Genomic DNA, 24860 nt, shown 5'->3' on the forward strand with positions numbered 1-24860 from the left:
GAAAAAGCAATTTTCACCAGAGAACTAGGCAGTTCTGACGGAAGAGGAAGGAATGCACGCTCTTCATTGTCAGATTTTGGGCCGAGGCCAGACACGTCATGAGGATTATTAAGTGAGATGTCGCTAAAAGCCAAATTTCATGAATACATGATGCCTTGGAGAATGGGGAAGAGATGCAAATGGTGCTGTGTTAATAAACTCCACGACTGTCCCCTTTAGATATTAAAAGAGCCAGCAATGCACCCAGACGGCGTGCCAGGGAGACGAAATTATTTAGAAAATGAAATCATGCACAGACAAGCGAATATTAACAAGAATATTCAGCTCAGTTGGAGACATACACATTTAATTTAAAAATCAGACAACAAGCAATCCAGTGAAATGTAATCCGACTGCAAAGGGCACAGGAGCACATTTACAAATAAAAGTAGGAAATCTACACTAGGATGTTTACATTTACGTCCGAGGGTAGATTGCCTTTCTTTTGGAATAAATAAACTCTTATAGGAATCTCTACATGGAAAGCTGCGCCTGCTGCAGGTTTCCAGACTGATTCCTTTGTAAATCACGTGTATTTTTTTTCCGAATCCATTCCCTCCCTGGTAGAGAGCTGGTTATGGGGGGGATGGATTGCCCCGTATAAATTCAGATTTTTTTTCCCGTAGAGAAAATCTTTTTTTCCAGTGGAGAAACCCCTTTGCCTATCCCTAAACTAAATTTTGGAGCAATACGTTTCCATTACCACCTTAGAAAGGGGACTTACTGCAGTAGTAGGTTGAAGTAAATAAGTGCAACTCTTTCTCCAGAACCCAAACTGTTAATATCAACAGAATCCAATCAAGTGCAAATTTCTCTCTAAGGGCCTGAAAGGGTCTCCGCACACGTGGGGAAGTCTACGCGGCGAGAATTCTCATTGATGAGATTACACCACGAGTGCACATGATTCAGATGGGTTCACTACTGTATGAACTAGATCCCTGAATCTGTATAACTTTTCCTCTAGAGCTGTCTTGGGAACAATGAATTACTTAAGGCAGAAATAGCCAACCAGGTGCTCATTTGTCACTTTCTCTGATCTCTGGATCTTGTATTTGTTTAGGATAAGTGTGAGAAGGCAAAGGAAGAATTGATGGTGCTGGGTATTTATTTCAAGCGTTATCTCCGTTCACTCTTGCATCGAATGAGCTAGAAGGATCCTAAGGGAAAGTGAATCCCATGGACTATCAATGCTTGATTAAATGATACACATCAGGAACAGAGATCGACTCGAACCAAGGTCAAGCCTGATGTGGAAATCTGCTGGATTCAGTTGAATGCAGAAAGAGAGAATTTTTGGCATAACATTCTTTTCAGTTCCAGAAGAACCTTGTCATGGATGGCTCAATATTAAGAAATATTGACAAGCGAAGATACCAGAAAACTGGAAAATACATTTACAGAGGTACCAAAAACCTTTGCCAACTGTCATAATGCGCCTTGCACCCAGTTCCACTTATACACCTCCACCAATGAAAATAAATGTGGTCCATGTAAGGTGATTCCCAAGAAACATCAGAATTACATCAGAAGTCGAAAAATAATTGAATTGGGATTTCAAAGGCAAGAGACCCAGAATCTATAGTAAGGCAGTAAAAACCTTTCAGGTGAATGGATGCACTGCGTGAAACCCAGGTTAAGTATAAAAAGTACAAAGCTGAATGCAGAGGGATGAGTGCCTCAGATAAACATTTTAAAACAGATAGGGACGAAGGAACTCATCTTACTAAAAATATCATTTTTGGGGTGAATGAATAAAAGCTTAAGGGTGATAGTGTGCAATACGGTGACATCTAGAATGTGAATTTGGGGTTTAAACCTGGTAGTTGTAGTTGATCACACAGTAGAGTAACTGTTCCTGGTGTGATCCTTCTCAAACAAATCCTTGCTACATATAATGAAGACTGAAAATTAAATATTTTTTCTAATTTGACAGTACGAGGGCTTTATTAATGTTAAGCACAACAGAATCACATCCCACAACGAACTGAATGTGATTGAAATATAATAATTGCAGCCCATTATGACAGTAGACGGTACAGGAGCCAGGGGAGCAGCCACCCATTGTAGGCCCATCAGGAGCCAGGGACCCCATCTCCAAACTAGTCCTAAGCTGCTCATAGGTCTCTGATCCACAATATCACTATTATTAAGAAAATGCTCAATGCTTGAGAAATGGTGTTCTGAAAAATGTGGAGTAACCTTTTGTAGATAGATAATTTACAAAATGCCTCCATATTCTAATGTACTTGTTGATGCCAGAAATGGTTGCAGACATTTTCCCACTACAAACTAAAGATTTTCTGCCAACAAAGATTAGCATGGTATACTTTCTTTCCCTATTTATTTTTGCTATTTTTTTCTTTTGCTATTTCTTTAGATACTTTTCTTTTTTTCCTTTCACAAGCCTGCCGATATTTGACCTCATAATAAATAGATCATGCTCATATATACTGCACCGAATGACGACATTTAGATTCATGGGCAGCTTACTCGTCACTCTCTTTTAGTAGCCTTCTAAAGTTCCACTATCCTGAAGCATGGCAATCATATATACCCTGTCACCAACTCAGCCACAGTTCCTAAAGTACACGTTTGTCTAATTAAAATCTTAAATTCACAACATATTTTTTTAAGAGCTAGCCTCTTCCAGGATTGCCAAACAGTCTGGAAAAAACATTAGTTATTTTCTAAATCCTTCTATGTCACAGTTAGCAATGGCCAAGCTAACATGTTTGTTCTTTTCAAGATGGTACTTTAGTTCAATTGTTTCAATGTTATTTATTTTATGTATATGATACAAAAATGAAAAGAAAACCAGAAAGTAAACAACCACCTAAACTTGAGGGTAATGTGCTTGCAATAAAGTCTTAAATTACTAATAAATCACATCTAATTTTGATAGTATAGCATAATGTTTCCCAGTAGAAAGATGTAGGTAGACCAGGTACATAACCCCTATTTCAGATTTATTGTACAAAAAAAGAAAAATTATTATTACTAGTGCAAAGAAAAGTTAGTATTGGCTTAGAATTACTGTAACCTGAAGACATCTTTTAAACACACACATATTACTAAAAATATAAACGTGGCAAAATAATTGGCCAACCTGCCCTAGCGTGTACTACTTTTTAGATGGCTGTGCACAAGTGATCAGCAAAACTGCCATCACTCACAGGGCAAACAAGCAAATGTTAGAAGGGGGCTGACCCATTGCCTGTTCCATATGCTGCGGTGGAGACATGCCGAATTAGAATGTCAACTTAACAGGCCAATACATGAAGAGGGTCGACACGGAGCCCCCTATATATTTATATATTTCTAAGCATGATTATTTTGGGATTGCACGAGTTTACCAATGCAATGCAGCCAGACTTTTATGATACACTAGTCCATTCATTATCCAAAAGATGTCCTGATTAACTTCGCCAAGTAGGGCAGTACGTTTCTCAGGATTTCTCTTCCCTCTTCTGTCCCTTGTCACCAGAAACGTCTTCAGAACATCACCTCATTTTTTAAAGAATCTTGTTCTATAAAGTGTCCCTGTTTTTCCTGTGCATTCTAAAGTATTTTTCCCAAAACATTGTTCACCTAATTTCCCCCTCCTCTGAAGTGCAGCCATATACCATCCGTGTTTTAGCCCTAGGAGAAGCCCACTTGGTTACTGATTTTTAAAGGACCAAGACCTTTTCCTTGGAAGACTGCAGATGCCAAACATGCGGCATGCAAAGTGTACATCCTCAACTACTCTTCAAAATGAGACACTAGTCATATAAGATCCAATATTCGCTTACGTCTGCAGTCCGCTGAGGAGCAAACTCTTTTGGCATTTCACAAAGGTGAGCAAATTATTTAACAAAACAGCTATTGGTATTGGAAAAAGAAATGGAAATTTCATTAGTAAATCACTGAGCTTCAAAATTTAAAGTCAACAGCAAGAATGAGACTTCTGACCCTGCAATCCTCTTTGAACCACTGCAGAAGCTATCCATTAGAACATTACGAGGACAAAGTCCGGTAATAGAGAGCTTTACAAGGAGAGTTAACAGAATGCGTGCATGCCAACAACCTTTTAAATGTTTGTAGAGATGCCAACCTCATTATTATTCCACATAGGCAGGATATAGCTCTGCTGCTCCAGGCACAGGCCAGTGACATCAATCCAGAGATGGAACCCATTAATCCTAGCATTGGCGACTCACAGCTTTCTACTTTCTGAAGACACAGTAGCTCAATAATCTTTAGGCCGAGGTGTGGTACAAGGAATCACAGGGTGAGGTGTGGTACGAGGAATCACAGGGCAAGGTGTGGTATGTGGATCACAGGCCTGGGGTGTGCTACGTGGAATCACAAGCTGAGGTGTGGTACGTGGAATCACAGGTCGAGGTGTGGTACGTGGAATCACAGGTCGAGGTGTGGTACGTGGAACCACAAGCCAAGGTGTGGTTCGTGGAATCACAGGCCGGGGTGTGGTACGTGGAATCACAGATGTGTAACTATCAATATGGGATGGTTTATCACTGAGAACTTGCATGTTATATCAAACAGACAGTGAGAGCAAAGCTTAGGTTATCCATGCGGTCACTTGGAACCCCAAAGTTTAAAACTTCTAGTTTTTTGATAATTTATTTATGTACTTATTATTAAGCTCATCTAACAGGTACCTTGACACTAAGTACATCTAAGCTAATCTCTTTGCAAAAATGCAAGACATTCACAGATACGGGATAGCCTAGTATACCTAGTATGCTGGAAATAGCTACGTTTTTAGATTCTTCCTGATCTTGAACACTGGTTCTGTCCTTAGTTCAAGTAAAACACTATTCCATAGCTTCACCGCCACTACCGAGAAGGCCCTGCCGCACAAGCCACAATTTTCTGTTGTGTCTGGTACCATATGCGAACCCCTGAGAGCTGACACTATGGCGCAGCTGTGCCGAAGGAATCATCATTGGGGAACCGTACATGGGACTCCCATCTCTCTTGGGCTGTCTCTCCTGCAACCACAGCAATTTCTCCCCCACATTTTAAAACTATGCTATATCTGGCATCATGCCAACTTTCCCCTCCATCCTTTGAAAGCATCTAAGCCACCTTGTCCAAATGTTTTTTAGACAGAAAGGCCATGCCTTTCATCCTACCATCCTTTGAGCCCTTTTTTCCGTCTCCTTATGTGGAGACCCTGCAAACAGCAGCAGTGTCTTGACAGAGGCTCTCAATAAGTCCTGTTGGCTCAGAAATAAGTCACCTGTCAGCCAAAGGTCTGTGCAAACCAAGCAGCACAAGAGCGCCATTCTCTCATTCTTCTGACTTTCTCAAAAAATGAGACCCAAGTGCTGTGGCATTAAGCAAGTGCTTCGCCCGTGTGTCCGGGGATCCAGTTGAGGCAGGGGGAGACAGGGGAAGGAAGTGTTTTCACCAATGAATGTTTTCCACTGCTGTATCATAAGTAGTGAACAATTCAACATCCAAACCCGAAAGGACTGACTGAGTTTCTGGTCCAATATACACTCGCACAAACCTTATAATCAGGGCTTCCGGTTTTATGGTATTTTTTTTTAACTTTTCCGTCTATTTATCCATATTTATTTTTTGGGCATTTTAATTGGTATTTATCCATATTTATTTTATGTTTTGCATATAAATATAGTGGTAAAACTGTACATTTCCATATTTATTTAAATGATAGACAAGCACTCATACTTTGATTTCTGCCGTATTTTAGCTATTTAAGTTGCCAAATATTACATAGCAGTATATCTACTGGCTAATATTAGCATTATACCACAAATGTATGTTGATACATGCAGTTATTTAAAGAAATGTCATCCTGTGTTTTAATTTCCCATGCTGTCCATCTGCTCAGCTGTTGGGCTATAATTCACGAAAGACAGCACGAAGTGTCACTTAAAAGAATCACATTTTCTGTTTTTATCCACTTTTAAAAATAAATGCAGACAGAAATCACATTGTTTTCTGTCTCAATTTATCTGTAAAAGTCCGTAAAAACGGAAAACAGGGAGCCTTACTTATAATTAAGCACAAAAGTGTGCTGTTATGAGAAGGAGATCTAGGTTACTGTATTCGGTATCCAGCCCCTACCTGTCCAGAAGAAGCTCTCATCCACCGAAAGGTGTCCTGCCTCATCATCAGGCTGTGCTCCTCGTTGGGAGGTACTGCAATGCCCAACGGACACCCTGAGGGGGCTCTTTGCCAGAGATCTATTTTAATTTGGCATTGGGGTTTGCAGTTGATCTACCCTATTTTCTCCAAAATATATGGAGGGAAGAAAACAACTGAATCTGGAAAGGGGAAAAGGCTATGACCAGTGACTTTACCACATGGATCAATTCTCTAGATCCACATCAGAAGTTTACGTAATGTACATCAGACCGAGAACCATACTTTTGGGATTTGTCCACCTCCACACAGGAAGGTCATCTCAAGACAAGAATATAAATGAAATGGATCTCCTGCAAATATTTGGAAGTAATCACTCAAGAGCATTAATAAAACTCCCCTGGGTGCAGTTGCAAGTTCTCCTGAAGAAGAGACATTCAAATCTTATGAGCCAACATGTCAAGTATAATAGACACATGCTAAGGGGCTTCTTTGAGCATAGTAGTTGCATACACATAAAATAGATCATGCTGAGCTTTCCAAAAAAACTTTATAAAAATACAATTTTTTATGTTTATCTAAACTTATTTTAACATAGACAGATATTCTGGCAGGGAGAGTACAACATGGAAGCAATACAAACAAGCATTGGGTAAGCCAACAGTTCTAGCCCCTATAACGTGAGCACTGAGCTGTTGGTTTTGCTAATGATTGTTTATAAAATATTTCATTTTTGGGTTACAGTAGTACTGCACCGACAGCACATAAAGACGTGTTGTCCCAGTTGCGAGTGGTTGTGCGGGCCGGGGTAGAATCTGGAAAGGAAGACGGAGAGGCATGTTTGAGAGGGAAGGGGTGAAAACCAAGAACAACATATCTTGGTAGCTGGTTTTGTATGAAAAGGACATGATGCGTGAAAAGGTTGAGTGTAAATAGTGTAGCACATATTTCAACAAATATTGAAAGTAAAATCCAGGCGCATAAGCAGCAAGTGAATATTGTTAAAATGTAATTGAACGTGGTGGCAGCTAATGGGCAAGAGGAAAAGGATACATGAAGACAGTTTGTGAAAGTTTGAATTGGAAAAGGGAGACAGAGAGGTGGGGTGGGGGCTTACAGCTGCACAATGATCGTGGTTTGTTGTTGCTTCAAATAACACGTGTGCAAAAAAGCACATCATGCGTTGGAGATAAAAAGCATAAGTGAGGTGAAGTGTTGCAGCACAACTGCACCTGCTGCACCAGAGGAAACTATGCCCTTGGAAATGTGGAGGCAGACTCATGGAATGGGAGTGATAAGTAGATGGTGAGATGAAGAAGTAGTGTGGGGTTAGTAGGTTAGTGTGTGCGGCACATAAGTTGCGTAAGCTACAGGAGAGGAAGACAGAGGGATTTTTGGGGCAAGGGTGCATCGAAAAATAGTGATATGTGCTGTTGGTGATCTAATCGCACTGGCACGAAAGAGGATACTTTGTGTAGTTGACAATGGAGCCAAGTACAAATGTGTGGTAGTGTGCAGTAGGGTAGGCAGTGTGTGATGGTCCCTAGAGCAAGGATGAAAATAACCTGCATGGGGCTGCTAACCCAAAAAAATGAAGCATTAATTTGATTTATAGGCAATCGGTCCCTGAAGTATATGTGTCCTGGTGCCAGTGCACCTGTTGCATGAATGGAAACTACTCCCATGTAGGTGCAGGTGGAAATAGTAGGGAGGGAAAGGGGCAGGCGCCACAGAAGAGCATTTATGGGGTTAATTGTTACTTTAGAAGGAGAGGCCCGCATAGTTTTCAGGTGAGTACTCAAGCAGAAACAAAGTAGTTAATTAAAAAGGTGTGCAGTGACGCAGCCAGTGTGTGATTGGCTGTGGTGCATGAAGGGAAATGGGCAGTGTAGTATTCCATTCCGTACTTTACTCTCCACTTATTCCTGTACTTCCCTTTCCATGTTCTATTCAGAATTGTTTTGGTTCTTTCTGCCTGGGGATTCTTAGGGATCCTTGAGAGTGTAATGTTCTACTAGTAACAGTTACAGCTGTGCATCTATTCGTGGTGGTTGTGTAAGCTGTCTCCTAAGAATAAACTGGATCTAACCATCAAGAAGTCTCTTCCTGATTACTACATATTCTGGCGACGATCGGGATATCAAGCCTGAAGCTTAACAGGACCCGTATATTTTCCTCAATTTTTAAAAAGGAAAATCCAGTTTGGAGACAGCGTTCACCGTTTGCAGTGTGGACTCATTTAAGGTACTTTTAAAATTCTTTATGTGTTAAACTATAACACCAGCGGCAGTATTTCTTACTCGACGTGCTTTGATTGCACCTGCGGCCGTTTCATTGTATTTTGCGCATTTTCCCTCATATTTGGGAATTCGAGCAGTCACTCGCTCACAACCTATTGGATTTCATCTCATATCTACTCTGTTTTCCCTCCGCGTGAAATCCCCGTTCTGCTGGTGTTTTTGTGACATTTTTGGCTTTCCCTACAACTTTATTGTGGAAGCGCATCTTTCAAAAAGCACACGAGACTCACCTTTATCTTCGCGTGCGCTCCACTCGCTGCCGGAAGCCCTTCACCACGCTCCTGGATCAGACGCGTCATCCGCACTCTCCGCCTCTGCGTGTAACACGTCATTGGACAACGTCGTTCTACGCACAGCGCTGCGTTCCAGCAACCATCTTAGATCACCATGACAACAGTCTCCGATCCGAGTCCCGTTTTTTTTTAATGCTTTTTAACGCCACAGTTATTTATGTAATCCAACCCATTCGTATCGATTATTACCACAGTTATATATGTACCTTGGCTTATTCTGTTCCATAATTTACATCCTGGTTACAGTTTTGTTTACAAGGGAACTGTATTGAACATCTTTATTCACAGAGAAGGTATTCCCCTTTTCCAGGCTATCTTCAATGCTATTATTGTACAACTATGTTCTGACAACTTATTCAACCAAATAACTGTGACCTTTATTTTTATTTTTCTTTATTTTGGTATTTTTAATATTATATAAAAAAAAAAAAATAAAAAAAAAAAATGTCGAATAACATAACTTCACCTGCACATTTCTTACCTTCGGCTGGTGATCCCAAAATAGAATGGGACCTTTGGTATCCAACCTTTTTAGCCTATGTAGATGTGGTAGAAGAAGATGGCTGTTCCCCCAAAAGGAAACTCGCTTTATTAAAAAATTGTCTAGGTGGTGCCGGTCTCAAAGAATTGCAAAGTCTACCACCTATTGATAATACTAGTACAGGTGATGTAAATGTTTTTGAAGTGGTTGTTAAGCAATTAAGCACCAGATTTGGAAAGAAAATTAATACAGTGATGGAACGTTTTAAATTTTATTCTAGAATTCAAAAAGAAGATGAATCCATAGAAACCTATGTAGCTGCTCTACGCACTCTAGCTAGTACTTGTTCCTTTGAAACTATTGATTTTGACCAAGTCTTAAGGGATCAAATCATGATGCGTACTAAGAGTAAAAAGATACAGGAACGTTTATGGATGGGCACTGAGTCCTCTCTTAACGCTGTTCTAAACATTGCCAAAGGTATTGAGCAATCGGAATTGTTTGTTAACGAAATAAGAGGCCATGAAACCAAAACTAAAGTAACTATTCCGGAAGTTTCCTTAGTCAGGAATCCTCCAAATTACAGGAAACCTACCTTCAATTCTACTAAAAGAGACAATTTCAGCAGAGATAATAGACCCTTCCAAAGAAGGTCTCCTATAATTTGCTATAGATGTGGCGCTAATGATCACGTGGGAAATTATAAAGGGTGTCCTGCTTGGAACAAAATTTGCGTCAAATGCAAAAAGTCAGGTCATTTCACCAAAATGTGTAAGTCCTCGCAGAAAGTTAATTTCTTATCACATGAGGAGTATGATGACTGTGAACAACCGTCAGAAATTAATACGATGTTGTGTGTTGGTGATACTGAGTGCAAAGGTTTTCCCAGTGACATTATTCTTATTAATGGTGTAGAAATCTCCATGCTTATCGACTCATGTGCCTGGTACACCATAATTGGCAAGAATATCTTTAACAAGTTTTGGTCCTCAAAGGAACTTTTACCACCTGATATACATCCTGGAGGGTACACAGGGAAGAAGATAGACCTTGAAGGTTATATGTGGGCGGAGATCAGGTTTAAAGATAGAACTACTAAGGGGAAAGTTTACGTCTCCTCGAAAGGGGCATCCATCTTATGCTGGCCCCATCAGTTTGATTTAGGAATCAAATTTGATCCCAATGCCTCTCCCCCTGTCTATGTCGTTCCTCCAGAAAATGACTTTATTTCCCAATTAACAAAAGATTTCCCTTGTATTTTCAATGATAATTTGGGGGTTTTCGCTAATTTCAAACACCGCATTATACTTAAGGAATCAGCTGTTCCTGTCCGGCATAGGGTCAGAAATGTACCCTTGGCCTACCATGATAAATTAAAGTTAATTTTATCAGATCTAGTTTCCAAAAAGATCATCGAACCAGTTGAGTCATCCCCATGGGTTTCGCCCGTTGTTTTATCCCTCAAGAGCAACGGCGAGCTTCGTCTGTGTGTAGATCTCCGCAGCCTAAACAAGGAGATCTGGATTGACAGACATCCCTTACCCCACATACACGAGCTCATTTCCACTCTTTCTGGCGCTTGTGTTTTTTCCACGCTAGATCTAACCAGCGCTTACCATCAGGTAATTTTACACGAAGACTCTAAATTCTTAACCACTTTTATTACACCTGAAGGTTTATTTCAGTATTGTCGTATGCCATTCGGCCTAGCTAGTGCAGCGTCCGTCTTCCAACGCCTCATGAAGACAGTACTAGAAGGATGTGAGGGTGCTATCGCCTTTCAGGACGACATCCTAATACACGGGAAAAATTTTGAGGAGCACGATAAAAATTTGGTAAAAGTTTTGAAAAGTGTGCAAGAATATGGGCTGACACTTAAATTATCCAAATGTAAATTCAGACAAAGTCAAGTCGAATACCTCGGCCATGAGATTTCAGCCCTGGGGATCAAACCTAAACTCAACCATATCAAGAGTATATCCAAAGCCCCTGCTCCCTTGAACAAAGATCAACTTGTTTCCTTTCTTGGTCTTACAGAATTTTATAGCAAATTCGTCCAAGATTATGCTTCCAAAGTTCATCCTCTCAGGGTGTTATTGAAGAAGGATGCAAAGTTTGTGTGGAATAGCGATCAGCAACATGCTTTTGAATTACTGAAACAAGAAATTATTAATGCTCCTTTTCTAAGACCTTTTGATTTAGACAAAGAATGTATAGTGTGTGTTGATGCAAGCAATGTTGGCTTAGGCTCAGTTTTAATGCAAAAAGACAGAGGTGAAGAGTACGTTGTGTCATATGCTTCAAGAACCTTGCGGGGCGCTGAGTTCAATTACTCCACAATTGAAAAAGAGTTACTAGCTTGTACCTGGGCCTCTGAACATTTTAGGCAATTTCTTTGGGGAACCAGGTTCCGTTTAAGAACCGACCATAAACCTCTAATTAATATGCTGGCAGCTGGTGGTGGCAGGACCTTAACAGTGCGACTAGCACGTCTTGCAGCCAAATTGCAAGAATTTCAATGTACTGTTGAATATGTTCCAGGGCGGTTAAACGTACACGCCGACTGCATGTCCAGGCTACCTTTAATCAATTCTATTTTTTCTAATAATTGGAACAACGAATCAGATGTTGTCTTTAATATCGATGATGTCAACGATTGTAGTCCAGCTGGTGTTTCTTCTAGTATTTCTGAAATTGAGTGGAGGGAAGCTATGACGAATGATTCTAACCTTGCTTCTTTAACTAGACATTTACAATATGGTTGGCCTCAAGAGCGATACTTATCTGGGGACATCCTTTCTTTTTTCAAGGTAAACGATGAACTTATGTTTGACCAAGGTTTTGTTTTTCGTGGCGATAAAATCATTCCTCCCATTTCCTTGAGAGAAAGAATTATTTCCATGGCCCATGAAGGCCATATGGGCATGTCTAGCACCAAAAGACGCATCCGCGAGTTCTACTGGTGGCCTGGTGTAGACAGAATGGTCGACAAATGGGTTCGTTCATGTTCCCCTTGTGATAAAAGTGACAAGACTGTTAAACCCTTGTCTGTTGCTACTTCTCCCATTGAATTTGTCTCTTGCCCCTGGAAGAAATTGGGCATTGACATAATTGGACCTCTTAACTTGTTTTCCCACCAAAATGTGTTTGGCCTGGTCCTTATCGATTATTTTTCCAAGTGGCCAGAGCTAAAAATTGTCGACAAAGTTGGCTCCACTCAAATTATTCAATTTCTTGATGAGGTTTTTTGTAGAGAAGGGATTCCCGCGGAGATTGTGTCGGATAATGGTCCGCAATTTATAAGCAATGAATTTTTGTCATTCATCCAGAGGTGCGGCATCGTGCACAAAAGGGTGTCGAATTATAATCCGCAAGCCAATGGTCAGACGGAACGCTTTAACCGCGTCATCAAAGAGTCTATTCAGCTGGCCGTTAAAAGCAATCTAGACTGGAAAAAAACCCTGCGTTCCACCTTACTGTCTTATCGCACTTCACCAAACTCTGTCACAGGGTTTTCACCCTTTGAATTGCTTAGAGGCAGAAAGCCTGGTTCCAAACTCCTGCCCTGGTGGATGAAAGTTAAGATACCTGCTGATACTTCTATAGATCCTGCTTGTGTAAAGGACAGAGTTTTGAGATATCAGGAAAGAATGAAAACCAATTTTTTGTCCACTAAAAGCTCTGGTCAGAAGGTCAGGGTGGGTGATTTTGTCCGCGTGAAATTAGGCAGAGCTTTTGACAATAAGTGGAATAAGTGGTCAGACCCTAGCAAGGTTATTGAAGTATTTTCTAAGGCTGTGAGAGTTGAGGATGGAAAAATATGGAATTTTAGAAGGATTTCACTATGTAAAAGTTTAAATTCTTCTAATACTGAACCCTGTTCTGCACCATCCTCTTCTAATAATCTTACCACTGCTAAGCCTTTGTGTGATCAAAATGATGCATCTTTTTCTCCTTTGTTTAACTCTTTTGACTGTGAGAACCAGAGTGTTGATCGTGTTGTTCCTGTACCTGGTAATTGCAGTCCGTCCATGTCTGACAATAGCAACCAGATCACTGAACCACCTCCTGGCCATGTCGATGATCCTGTTAGTGAAAATGTTCCCATATCTTGTCCTGTAATTCCTAATGATGATTCTTCTCTTAGGAAAAGCATTCGTGTGAAACATACTCCTGTAAAGTTGCATGATTACTACCTTTAAGTTTTTTTTTTCTTGTTTTTTTTGTTTTTTTCAGGGGGGGAAGGTGTGTAGTATTCCATTCCGTACTTTACTCTCCACTTATTCCTGTACTTCCCTTCCCATGTTCTATTCAGAATTGTTTTGGTTCTTTCTGCCTGGGGATTCTTAGGGATCCTTGAGAGTGTAATGTTCTACTAGTAACAGTTACAGCTGTGCATCTATTCGTGGTGGTTGTGTAAGCTGTCTCCTAAGAATAAACTGGATCTAACCATCAAGAAGTCTCTTCCTGATTACTACAGGCAGCTGTGCTCCTGCTAGAATTGTGAAATAAGGCAGCAATATGTGATGACTGTACTTTAGGAGTAAGGTGGTACTGCACCTGCTGCACTTAAGTTACGGCCCAGGAAGCGTAGTTGTATAGGTAGGGAGGGGATAGGAAAACAGACACATGGGAAGGGGAGGTGGGGCAGAATAAAACACTCCCTTATTAGGTGGGTTTGATAAAAGTAATAGAAGTGGCTGGAAGGGAATGAAGGACAGAATGCACTTGGCATTGTGCATAATTCAACAAATGGAGAAAGTAAACTCCAGGGACGCAGGCAGCACGCGAATATTGAAGTAAAATAAATCACTAGATGCAGCGTCAGCAAAAGGAGGTGGGGGGGAGTTTATAAAAAGCAGTGATAAGTGGGGGTAGTTGTTGTTAGGGAAGGACAGCTATGTGTAGTTTGTAGGTCACAATGCAAGTAAGCACAAACTATTGTAAAAAGTGTAGAGTGGGCTGTGTGTCAGGTGGTGAATATAAAGAAAGGGCTACTGCTTGAATTGTGAAATAAAGCGGTCATCTGGGTTGAATGGAGTTTGGTTCATGGTGCGTCTGCTGCGCATTACGAAGGTCGTCTAACTAAGTGTAGTTGGTTAGACTAGGCAGGGGAAAGGCATGTGCAGATGGAGGTGAGGGCATCATACATGCGGCGAGCTGTTTTTAAAATAAATTATACGATAGGTAAAAGAGCTTAGTTTCCATTTTAGAAGGGACTGGAACGGCATGAAGGAAGGAGTCAAAGAAAATAATTTAACAAATGGGGAAGTAAAGTTCAGAAGCTTAAGACGTATGTAGCTACTGATAATATGTTATTACACACGGTAGTGGCTAAAGGTTCACATGAAGGAAGATTGTGAGGCTTCAAAGTGTAAAAGAAAAACAGAGAGGCAGGGTGGGACATAGAGAAGAAAACAAGGGCGACGAGGGAAATGCATGGAGTGCTTTTAGAAAAAAAAAAGTTCCCAATAAACAAACAATTGTGGGAGGATAATAGGAGCCAGTCAGAGTCGTGGTAAACACTCTAAGCTCTACGGGAAGGGCAAACAGGAGATGAACGGCAAAAAGAAATAAAACCAGAAAGCAAGAAAATAAAAGTGACAAAACAAAAATCCAATGGAAAGCAGTGGGCGGGGTTGCCTTCCAGGTCAACAACAAGTCTTTCACAACCAGACAGCTGTGATGTATGGCAGGCTTTCCAGCCAAATAACATGAATTTTCCATTAATATGATGTTTTATGCTTGACGGCTTCAGACACTAATTGTATTGTTAATTTTCATTGTTTTCCAAATGTCCTGCACACAAGGTTCTGGTAGATTCATGCAGGCACATCGCTATTGCAATTCATCATTTTTCAGATTAAATATTCCGCCTTTGCCCACCTCACAACACTAGGCTTAGGGAAGGGATACACTCCTACAAAAAGATCTTGGTGGGTCCAACTCAACCTGCTTTGATCCCATCAATGTAGGGAGCAGGTAAATCAGCTCCCATAGATGCACGGGAAAGTTGTCCTCACTCCTGTTGCAGGGTACAGATTTTTCTCTACCATTGTGCAGGTTACACCCTGTGCTTCACCGAGAAGGGAAGCGAGCTAGAATGCCACAGAGCAGTAGGAAAAAAACATAAGCATAACATTTTGAGTATTTGTTTATATTTTCGGTGGCTGATGTGGTCTACACCCCATCTCCCCCAGCATAGCAGGGGGGAGGGTGTATCTAACACAAAGGTGGAGCAGTTTCCATCACCTGCACACCCAGAGAGATAGGAATAGGAAGCTGGAGCTGTGCAGTGGGAGAAAGGAGAATTCTTCCATGTGTCTCGATGTGTTGGAATGGCCTCCTTCCAGCTTGACAACTCTCCACAAGAAGCTCTCCCTTTTTTAGGTCTCGCTTACCAGAGATCACAAGCTCTCTGGTTGCGAAAGAATTATTGCTGGCTTATCAAGCGCTTAAAGTAGGCTTACAGCCCGCCCACTGCTTACCATTGGTTGGCCCTACTGTAACTCTTATTTGCACACTTCTTATCCAATGGCTTTCCTTGTCCCATCCTACCCATCTTATATTTGTCCCTCACTTGGAGCATAGCCTCTTACCATACATTTGCTTGCCCGGCCTGTATCCTTCCACTGCTCACCTTTAGGGAACTCCTTTTCTCTTTGTGGTAAAGCCCATGCTCTGTGTTGTCCTCCCTCTCGTGTGCTTCTCCTCCGCAGAAAGCCTCTGCCCTCTGTGTCGTACTCTCCCTGCAAACGCCTCCACTCCATGCTGCTCTCTACTGTGTGTGCTTCTTTACCCGAAAACCACCCCACCCCTGCGTTCCACCTTGCTCTTCACTTGTATGCTTTCCCTGCTGCTTGCTGCTCTCCCTCGTGTGTTTTCCGCACAAGCAAACCCTTGGCACTCTTATTTGCTCTCTCCCTTGTGTGCTTTCCCTCCTGTAACTCCCTCTCTCTGTGGCTCTCTCCCTCTTGTGCTTCCCCCCCTGCAAATCTCTCCACCCCGTGCTTTGTGTTACTCTCTTCCTCGTGTGCTTCTCCCCTCCTAGAAACAACCCCAACCCAGCAACACTCCCTCCCTCGTGTGCCTTCCCACAACAAACCCTCGGCACCCACAACAAGCACTGGCAAATCCAACAGGTCAAAATGGTAAGACCTTTTCGCTTTGTTAATGTTTTTTCTGACATGGTACTACTAGCCTTATTTATCTTACCTGCAGGACAGTAAGGGCTATAAATTACCCGACCCCGACTTGCTGCTCGTAACTGCAGTAGCGGGTAAGTAGGCACTGCCAATAAGGCTAAAGAAGGTGAAAGTCACACAAGCTCAAAAGGAGCACCTAAAAACTAAGGAGCCACTAATGATATAAACATTTTACTAAATGATGTCCTACTCCTTTCCCACCTTCCTACCCTATCCCCTTGTCCCTCCCAATCTCCACCTTATTTAACAGTAACGTGATTAAAAAAATTAATGGAATCCAAGATGGCCAATCAGTTGAGGGTGTGGCCTAATGGCTACAGCGGTCGATCTCGAAGCTGGGGAACTGGGTTGGAGTCTCGGCCAGGGCGCTCATTATCCTGTGATTCTAGGCAAATCATTTAATCTTCCCATGCCCAAAAATGAATGTGTCCATCTGTAATGCAACTAGTGCTCATGTAAAGCGCTCTGATACCTTCGGGTCGAGTTTGCGCCACAAAAAACTCCCCCCACACCCCAAAAAAAAACAATTACAAACTCCTAGAGGAACATCCATACCTTGCTTAAACTAAGGGGGACCAAACACAGCAAGGTGGATAAATAAGATAACACGTGTAGTGAGGAATGAGGTGCTACATAGAAAAACAATGTATTATTATACAAAACAATCTTCAAACTAATTAGGTATTGTGGGACGCAGCGCTCCTACGTGGATTTTCTATAAGATGTTCTTAATGTGAGTCAGTTAATCACACACAGAGAAAGAATGCAGCAGCCTCAGAAAACATGGAGTTCTGCCATGGTATTCAGAAGACATACATTAATAACTATCGAGAATAACAAATGGCGTGCAGTAAAAAACCAGGCAGCCCGCCAGTGATGGCGTCACTTACGGTAACCGCTGTGAATTCCCTCAATCTCTTGCTCTGACTGGTCTTTGGTGAACGTCATGCTCTGAAAAAACACAAGGAAGTAAAGTCACATGTAGTAATTTCAAAACTCTGTTCCCATGCATAAATTATGAGAAAGAGATGAATCAGGATACATTTAGCTCAGAGTTAAAGCATTGGGGAGCATTCCTTTTCAGAAAGGCTAGAAGGGGACAGGTCCTGGATTCTGATCAATAAACCCTGAAATAACTGAGCCAAGAGTATAAATGCACTTTGTTATGCATCAGTTTCCGAATCTCATAACTCACTGTTATGTTATAGCAACAGTTCATAAAACGTGTTACCCACTATTGAAAGCCTTCCAGGAAGGACAGGCTGACAGGGCTCTCTGAGACTGCCAGGGAAGCGCAGGGCTGCTTTGACTGAAAGCAGGAAGCAGGGCTGCAGGAGGGGGAAGGAAGGCAGCGAAGGTGGTGGGGCTGGTTAAGGTTGGCAGGTAATGTCTTTATTCTTCACATTTGTGTCAAGGAGGAGAGGCCATGGTATGTGTTGCGCCTCCTTTCTCCTCTGCCCCTGCACAGCAGTTGAACTCAGGGACAGATGATTTAGGGGGGTCATATATAACATAATATTATACTACATGGTTAAAAAGTGAAATACGGAGATGTTTTTCGTCGGGCTCTGAGTGACATCACAGACATCTCCAGCTTTGCTCTTGTTTGGTTGATGCCACTCAAAACTTGTTGGTGAAAAATATCCCCTTAATTCAAGGTTAGCCATCTAAAATTCTACATATGGTCAGGGTTTAGTGGGACATTATCTCAATTCTATGGGAGGACATCACACAGAGGAGAAGTCAACATCTGCAGCCAGGGGTCGCCACCGTGGTGTTGGGTTATTTGGGGGAGGGGGGTCGAGTGTGTTTTTTCTCAGAGTTCAACAGCACTATGGGCCAGGAGGGCAGAAAGTGGGCCTGCTCTTCAGTCTATGAGACAGGCACAGTTCTGACAATACATAATGTATTATATTCTAATGCATTTATATAGTGCTTATTACCCCTGACGAGGTGTCAAAGCACTTTTTCTGCTGCACGCTACTCCAGAACCCATAAAGGATTAGTGGTGAATTTGCAGAGTGAAATATGAAAGTAAATTGAGTGGTGGATATGTTAGTCAGTTATTTGGATTGAGAAGGATAGTGGAGGGATAGAAAAGGGGAAAAGGTTTGCATTTATATAGCTCTTGCTACCCCTGATGGAGTGTTGAAGCCCTGCATGCGATACCTGTCCACCAATACATTAACACAGCACGCCAGAAGCACGAAACAAGCTGTTCGAAGGTGGGGTGAACTCTGGCAGATTCTAACTTATGCTGATGTTAGCCACCAACCCGCTCCAGATGTTACAGCCTGAGACAAGCAGCAGGAAGCCCTTGAAACTGAGGCTATTCTGTAGGAGCTAGCTAGGAACAGCAAGCACACTTGCAGATTATTATCACTGATTTTGCTCCACAGAGTTACCTCCTTGACGTCACGGTAGCAGAGCACCCAAGGTTAACATTAATAGTGCTTAATGTGTAAAAATATAAGTGCAGGGCCCAAGAGGTTCTTCTACCAAATGCCCGGGTTGCCGAATACCAAGGCTGCCTACTCTTCATTACAACTCATCCGTCTTTGTTACACAACCTGGTGAAAGTGCTTTAATGCTTTGTCATGGGAAGTAAGCACTACATAAATGAAATTATAATGCATTAAAATACAATACTCTATACGTACTGCATTTTAATTGAACTTGTGCAGGTTCTTTTTCATCCCTGCCTTCTGTCTAAAGCTTCCTTCTCCTTCCTTGGCCATTTTCCACCATTCTTTCTTGCTCTGAGTCAAATGACAAAAAATAAGGCCTGATCTCTAAAATGAGGGTCGCTGCACACCACTGGCACAGGGCAAGACAGCTGGAGGACCAACACAAAACCGACAGTAGAAGTAAGTACCTGGATTTCTCAAGATTCCAGTTACCTGCTTTTCCTATCGCTTCATAGACATAGTGAGGATTAAACTGTAATATAAGAAAATAAGGGAAACTTAGGATGGAGGGCACAATGAACTAGCAGGGCATCAAACTGGTAATTAGGCATAGGAATTAGAGAACTTAAGGAGGGAACTAAGATCACTTGTCGGTGAAGAACAATATTCAGATGCCAGCCTTAGAGCGGTACCAGGTCACAACATGGAAAAGCAGATAGGCCCACGATCTGCCATCACCATTCACTGGGAAGGTAGGACATGACCAACGCAGGATGCACCACTGAGCATTGCAATAGTCCAGCTTCATAATGGTCAGGAGTCGCTTTGCAGGGGTACTCGTTGCACAGCTGCCTCAAGCAGCCAGGCCTGGTTTCTGGAAGGTCGTCTTCTCTCTCAGATTGTGGATGCAACAGTGAACCCTACAGCAGCAATGAAATGTGCAAAGGTCTCCATTCTAGTTATACCCTCAATGCCATTGCAGGCGGATATGGGCTGCTTATTAGCAACAATCAAGCAGTTGAACTTAGGTATGTAATGGCGCGTGCGGTCTTCTGCATCAGGCATGTACAGGCATTAATCAATAACCCAAACATACAAAAGGCGCTGGGAGGAATGCTTGCAATTTGGAGCTGGGCCTAGAATGATATCCGAATGGCTGGGTCTAATCTGAGATGGCACGGTGGGCAAAAAAAATGATGGGTTGGAATGCTACCACAAGCAATTGCCAGTGGCTAGCCAATTTGCAGGCAGTCTTCCAATCACCATCCAATCTACAAGCATTAATAAATATATCACATAGGCCAGTCTCAAGCAGGTTCTGCAACAGACAATCACACAAGTATACAATTGGCACATTGTTCTCTCAAAGAGTCAAGAGTTTTCTTTCAGGAGGTAATAGGGTCAAGATGAGACTGAAACTGCTCTGGATTTGGGATGCAAGAGCAGCACTCCTGCTTACGGCAAAATCCTCAATGCAGAGTGGTGCTGAGGGTAAGGGGCGTGGCTTAAATAAACATTTCCAAATGGTCAATGAGACTTACTACTAACATGATATTTAGTCTAGTTTTGGGCATATCTTGAAATGGCAATGTATATAGGACTCATAACTTCTGGGAGAGAGTTTGGGACTGGTTAGTTTATTAAACTTAGCTTGTTAGGCTTGCCACTTGTAGGCACGCACATGCTTGACTATGCAGATTCATCAGCTGTGAATCTTATGCAGGATCTACCATATACTAGAGATAGTATTGTTTTTTAAATGACTGTTTTTGTTTAGATTGAGTACAGTACGGGTGGGTGTGTCTGCGCATACACAGCACTAGTAAGTATTGGTTTTCCATAGCATTTATTATGTAAGGATGTTATTCACTTCAATAAAAACATTATTGAAATAGAAAAAGAAAAAAAAGGACTACTGATTTCGGGTCTTTCCAACTCCACAACTGACATCCTTAGGAGGTGCCTTGCCCCACTGAAGATGCACGGCTGAAAAGTTTTTGTGACCCAGTTTGGTGCCTGGGAATCAGTGTCATACATCGAATCTGTAGGGGTGAATATTCATTGCAAAAAAATCTTCTTTTCGGTCACTGAATTCCAAGGACCCTTTTCTCTTGGCAGTTCTGAGCCCTGATGTCCTTTTTCACTATGAATATTGCTTTGAAGTGATGCACTTATCCAAAACTGATCAATTTCCTCTGGCATCTTCCTTTGTGAAGACTCCTTCATTGTTGGTGGTCTGTAACCATGACATTGGTATATGTGAGGACAGCTTCAGCAACGAGCACATATGAAGCAAGAAAGTGTGACAGAGAAAATGGGACAATAAAGGATTACGATGAACTCCAATACACTTTGGACTCAATCAACCATTGTACTGGTGAACCATGATAACATTGAACATCGCTTCAATAAATCATGGCACCTGTGCATCACAAAGCAGACTTGGATGTTAGTGGTCCTTTAGCTCCATGTTCTCTACTTTGATGTTGGCGATCAGTGATATGGAGAAACCAGGGCATCATCTCTCTTAAGACTGCTGATGATCTACAAATTCATAGAGATGACCTATGATGTTGTCACACCAATAAACCAGCACAACACTTTATTGATTACCCCATTACACTATCATGAATAGTGAATCATGTCAGCACACTGTATTAGCAACATGGCATTGGTGGCCCAGGACATCAGTGGCCCATGATGTGAATCCGCCATATCGTTGATGTACCAGACCTTTAACACGATATCAATAAGCTAGGATGTCAACAAGACTCCAGTGACTTATAATGTAAATGAACCATGTCATGACAGAAGTGAACCACGGCATTTCAATGGCATCAGATGGCATTCATGGTTTGAGTTAATAAGACATCAGTCTGACAATGAGGACTTATGAGGTTCACGGCCATGGTGGTCTGCTTCGCAATATGTGTTATTTGGAAAGGACAGCAGGCATCAGGCATGAGTGATCCATATCAGAGGTGTTGAGTGCAATGCTTTCAGAACAGGAGTCTGAGTAGAAACTATCTGTACTGAGCGGGAAAGACGACCTTGATGTATGGCTTACGCAAAAATATTTGTCTCTTTAATAAATTTCACCCATCTGATGTCAGGGACTTACAAGCAACAAGGAGAATCCATAAAGGGTCCAGTGCTGGAAAAGAGTTACCACAAAAACCAAACTAACTGCTCTCATTTTATTTACTTTGGATTTGACATGCAGGCTGCACGCTTCACAGATTAATTAATCCAAAGAGCCACTCTTGTTATAGATGAAGAGGTAATAGTGATAATGGAGTGTGAACTGATCATGCAGAAGTTGGAACAAGGGGTGTGAGGGCATTAAGCATTCTGGTCTAGCATAACTTGTTCTCACCATATTTGAGGTAACTGAATGTGCTCAGCCCTGGTGGGGGTACCAGGCACAAGACAGCACTATAACACACAACTGTCCACCTATCACAATCTGAAATATGGCTGTTCAACCTTGATCTCTGCACATCTTAAAATGCTTCTTTTCTCTTTCAAAGGACCTCAAGCATTCAAAAGGTCTTGAAGAGGGCAGGTGGCTGAAAGAACAAGGGCAGTTAAGGGCGGGCAAGATGGATAGCTTTTATCAGGTCTCACGGTTGACAGCTTTAGCAGACTGTTGGAAGACCTATTGTAATCAATACAGTTATGATGCGATTTGGGTCTGTCCCTTGCTCATAATTCAATGGCTTTTTTGCCTCTATGAGGTTCCAATTTGATGGCTTGCCTCTAAATTATCATCTTTGGGCCGCCCAGAAGATCATTCCTATCTCACTGTGTTTTGATAAGCAAAACATAGGATATCCTTCCACTGCTGCACTAGCAAATCTCATATCTAAGTCAAAACCGGGCACAGACTCCAATACTCCTCAGTGCAAAGTTTATTTGATTTGTTCACTTATGTCCGTGACGCGTTTCGGCCAAAGACAATGGCCTTGCTCACATACGCGATGCATAGTCAAACAGTTTCTTTTATATTTACCACGTGATTATGGCATGTTGACAATGGTAACTAACAACAGACTAATGCTTCTTCAGTCACTTCTTTTCTTGTAGAAGAAAGCAGGTAAAAACTATTTGATCAGTGAATATTAAGGGGTGCACAGTTAATAAATATACAATTAAATGTACACTTGATTTAAATAATATCTCAATATATTGTACTATGCATTTAGATAGACAAATATAGTATTTAAAAACCATATTGGTAAATAATAATATGTTATGTGCATGTTATGGAAAAAATTGGTGTTGTTAGCTTCAGTATTAACCAAGTATGTGTTCAAAGGTTGGGATACGGCAGTTAATTGTATTGATATATCTTTAAATACCATTGGATTGACTGTATAAATACACTCAAAAAATATATCCACACTTAATATATTGGAGTAACAGAATTGAGACCATAGGGAGCTTAATTTTTATTCTTAGGTCAATCCTGTGTTAATTAAAAACTCAGCTAAAAGTGATATGTTACATGCAATTACAATATCAATCTATGCAACAGTACTGTGGAGTGCGTTTTTGCCACAAATATTGCCCCCACCTTCAAAAAGTATTCCCCCGTTATAACAATAAACATAGTAAATTACACAGAGGAATCCCAATACTGTTGGTCATATGTTTGAACCACTGGTGCAACTAAATAAAGTGCTTTTAAATATTTTTTCTGTATGGTTATCTTAGGAAATCCAGTAGTCTGATACTAAATATATATGTTGGCATCCTCATGTAAATATTGAGTATTTATAGAAAGTTATGAAGATCTTCACTAGCGTGTAGGCCATTGGGCAAATTGGAATCTAATTCTAAAATGTAGCGGGTCTGTGGTTGATGCAGCAGGTTTTCACGATTGCCACCTCTCCTCAAAACGGGAATCCAGTCTAAAACAAAGTACTTCAAACAGTTAAGATTATTAATATGGAATTGCTTGAAATGGCGCGCCACTGGGTAGGAGGGATCTGAGTTGACAATTGCCCTCAATGTTGTAAAATTCTAACATGCACTTACAACTTGGTACTTCCCACATACCAAAACTTGCATGTATATTCCAGAACATAGACATGAAATCAGTTCTGCATATGAAAAGGCCTTGTACCTGTACTGAAACTCCAGGAGATGGTCACTGGCACAAGGGGTTCGTGCGAGTTGATGGAGACTGGCCCTCAAGGCTCATCTCTGGCCCCCGCATAGACTGAAGAGCACTGATTTCCAAACGTCTGCAACCCTGAACCGGTCACTGGATTTGGCAAACTCTAGTCCTCTTCTCCCAACCCAACCCAACCCAACCCCCCCACCCCGTGTTCTACCAGACGCAGAAACAGGTCACTGGCGACTCTCCCCACCCCTCGTTATCTTATGTTTCCCTCAGTATGTTGTACCCTATGTCCACAGTTGACGCATAACGCACCATGTTCTAGCTCTGTTTATATACTCTAGAGGTGTAGTCTTGGGGCCTAGATACCCCGTTCTATCCGGGGGCGGGGTTCTTGGACTCTCGCAATGGACTACCACGTACCCCAAAAGTCATACATTGATTGATGGCGTATTTGTACATGTTCTATTGCCTCTCACTGCCACATGCCACGGGATTTTTTCCTAAAATTGTGCAAAATGCTAAAAATGTTAATAAAAAGATTTAAACAATGAAAAGGCCTTGTACCTTTACTAGTCCAGCCCTGTAAGGCGTGTGGTGTTGTAAAGTATTGATCCCTAAACGGCATGCCCTACAGGAGCTGCATTTGAAAAAACCCTTTCTAGATGAAAGCAATTGGTAGTTTGAGCTGTTTGAGGGCTGCTTTTGACCAGTGCATTGTTCATCGAGAATGCTCGACGAAAAGTTTTGTCAGTTTTTTTCGTTTTGATCAGCCCTAGGGTTGGATCAGTTAACACTATTGCCCATTGTTTGTTTATAATAGATCTGATTTGTTTTTCTTGTTTGCTGTAGGTGGTGATTAGTCTAATATTGGTCTCATCACTATAACTGA

At 41.6% G+C, this 24860-nt stretch overlaps 1 protein-coding gene across 4 annotated transcripts in view; it reads right to left on the reverse strand.

Annotated features, from left to right (window-relative positions):
• The window catches only part of RAD18 (RAD18 E3 ubiquitin protein ligase), a 742369-nt gene that overhangs the window by 267788 nt on the left and 449721 nt on the right, over positions 1-24860 (reverse strand). For all 4 annotated transcript variants that reach the window (XM_078662418.1, XM_078662420.1, XM_078662419.1 and 1 more), the window contains one exon: positions 17326-17386. In XM_078662418.1, coding sequence (XP_078518544.1) covers positions 17326-17386 — 61 coding nt within the window. The remainder of the gene's footprint in view (positions 1-17325; positions 17387-24860) is intronic.

Source organism: Lissotriton helveticus, chromosome 9 (assembly GCF_964261635.1).
Source record: "Lissotriton helveticus chromosome 9, aLisHel1.1, whole genome shotgun sequence".
Classification (NCBI taxonomy): Eukaryota; Metazoa; Chordata; class Amphibia; order Caudata; family Salamandridae; genus Lissotriton; species Lissotriton helveticus.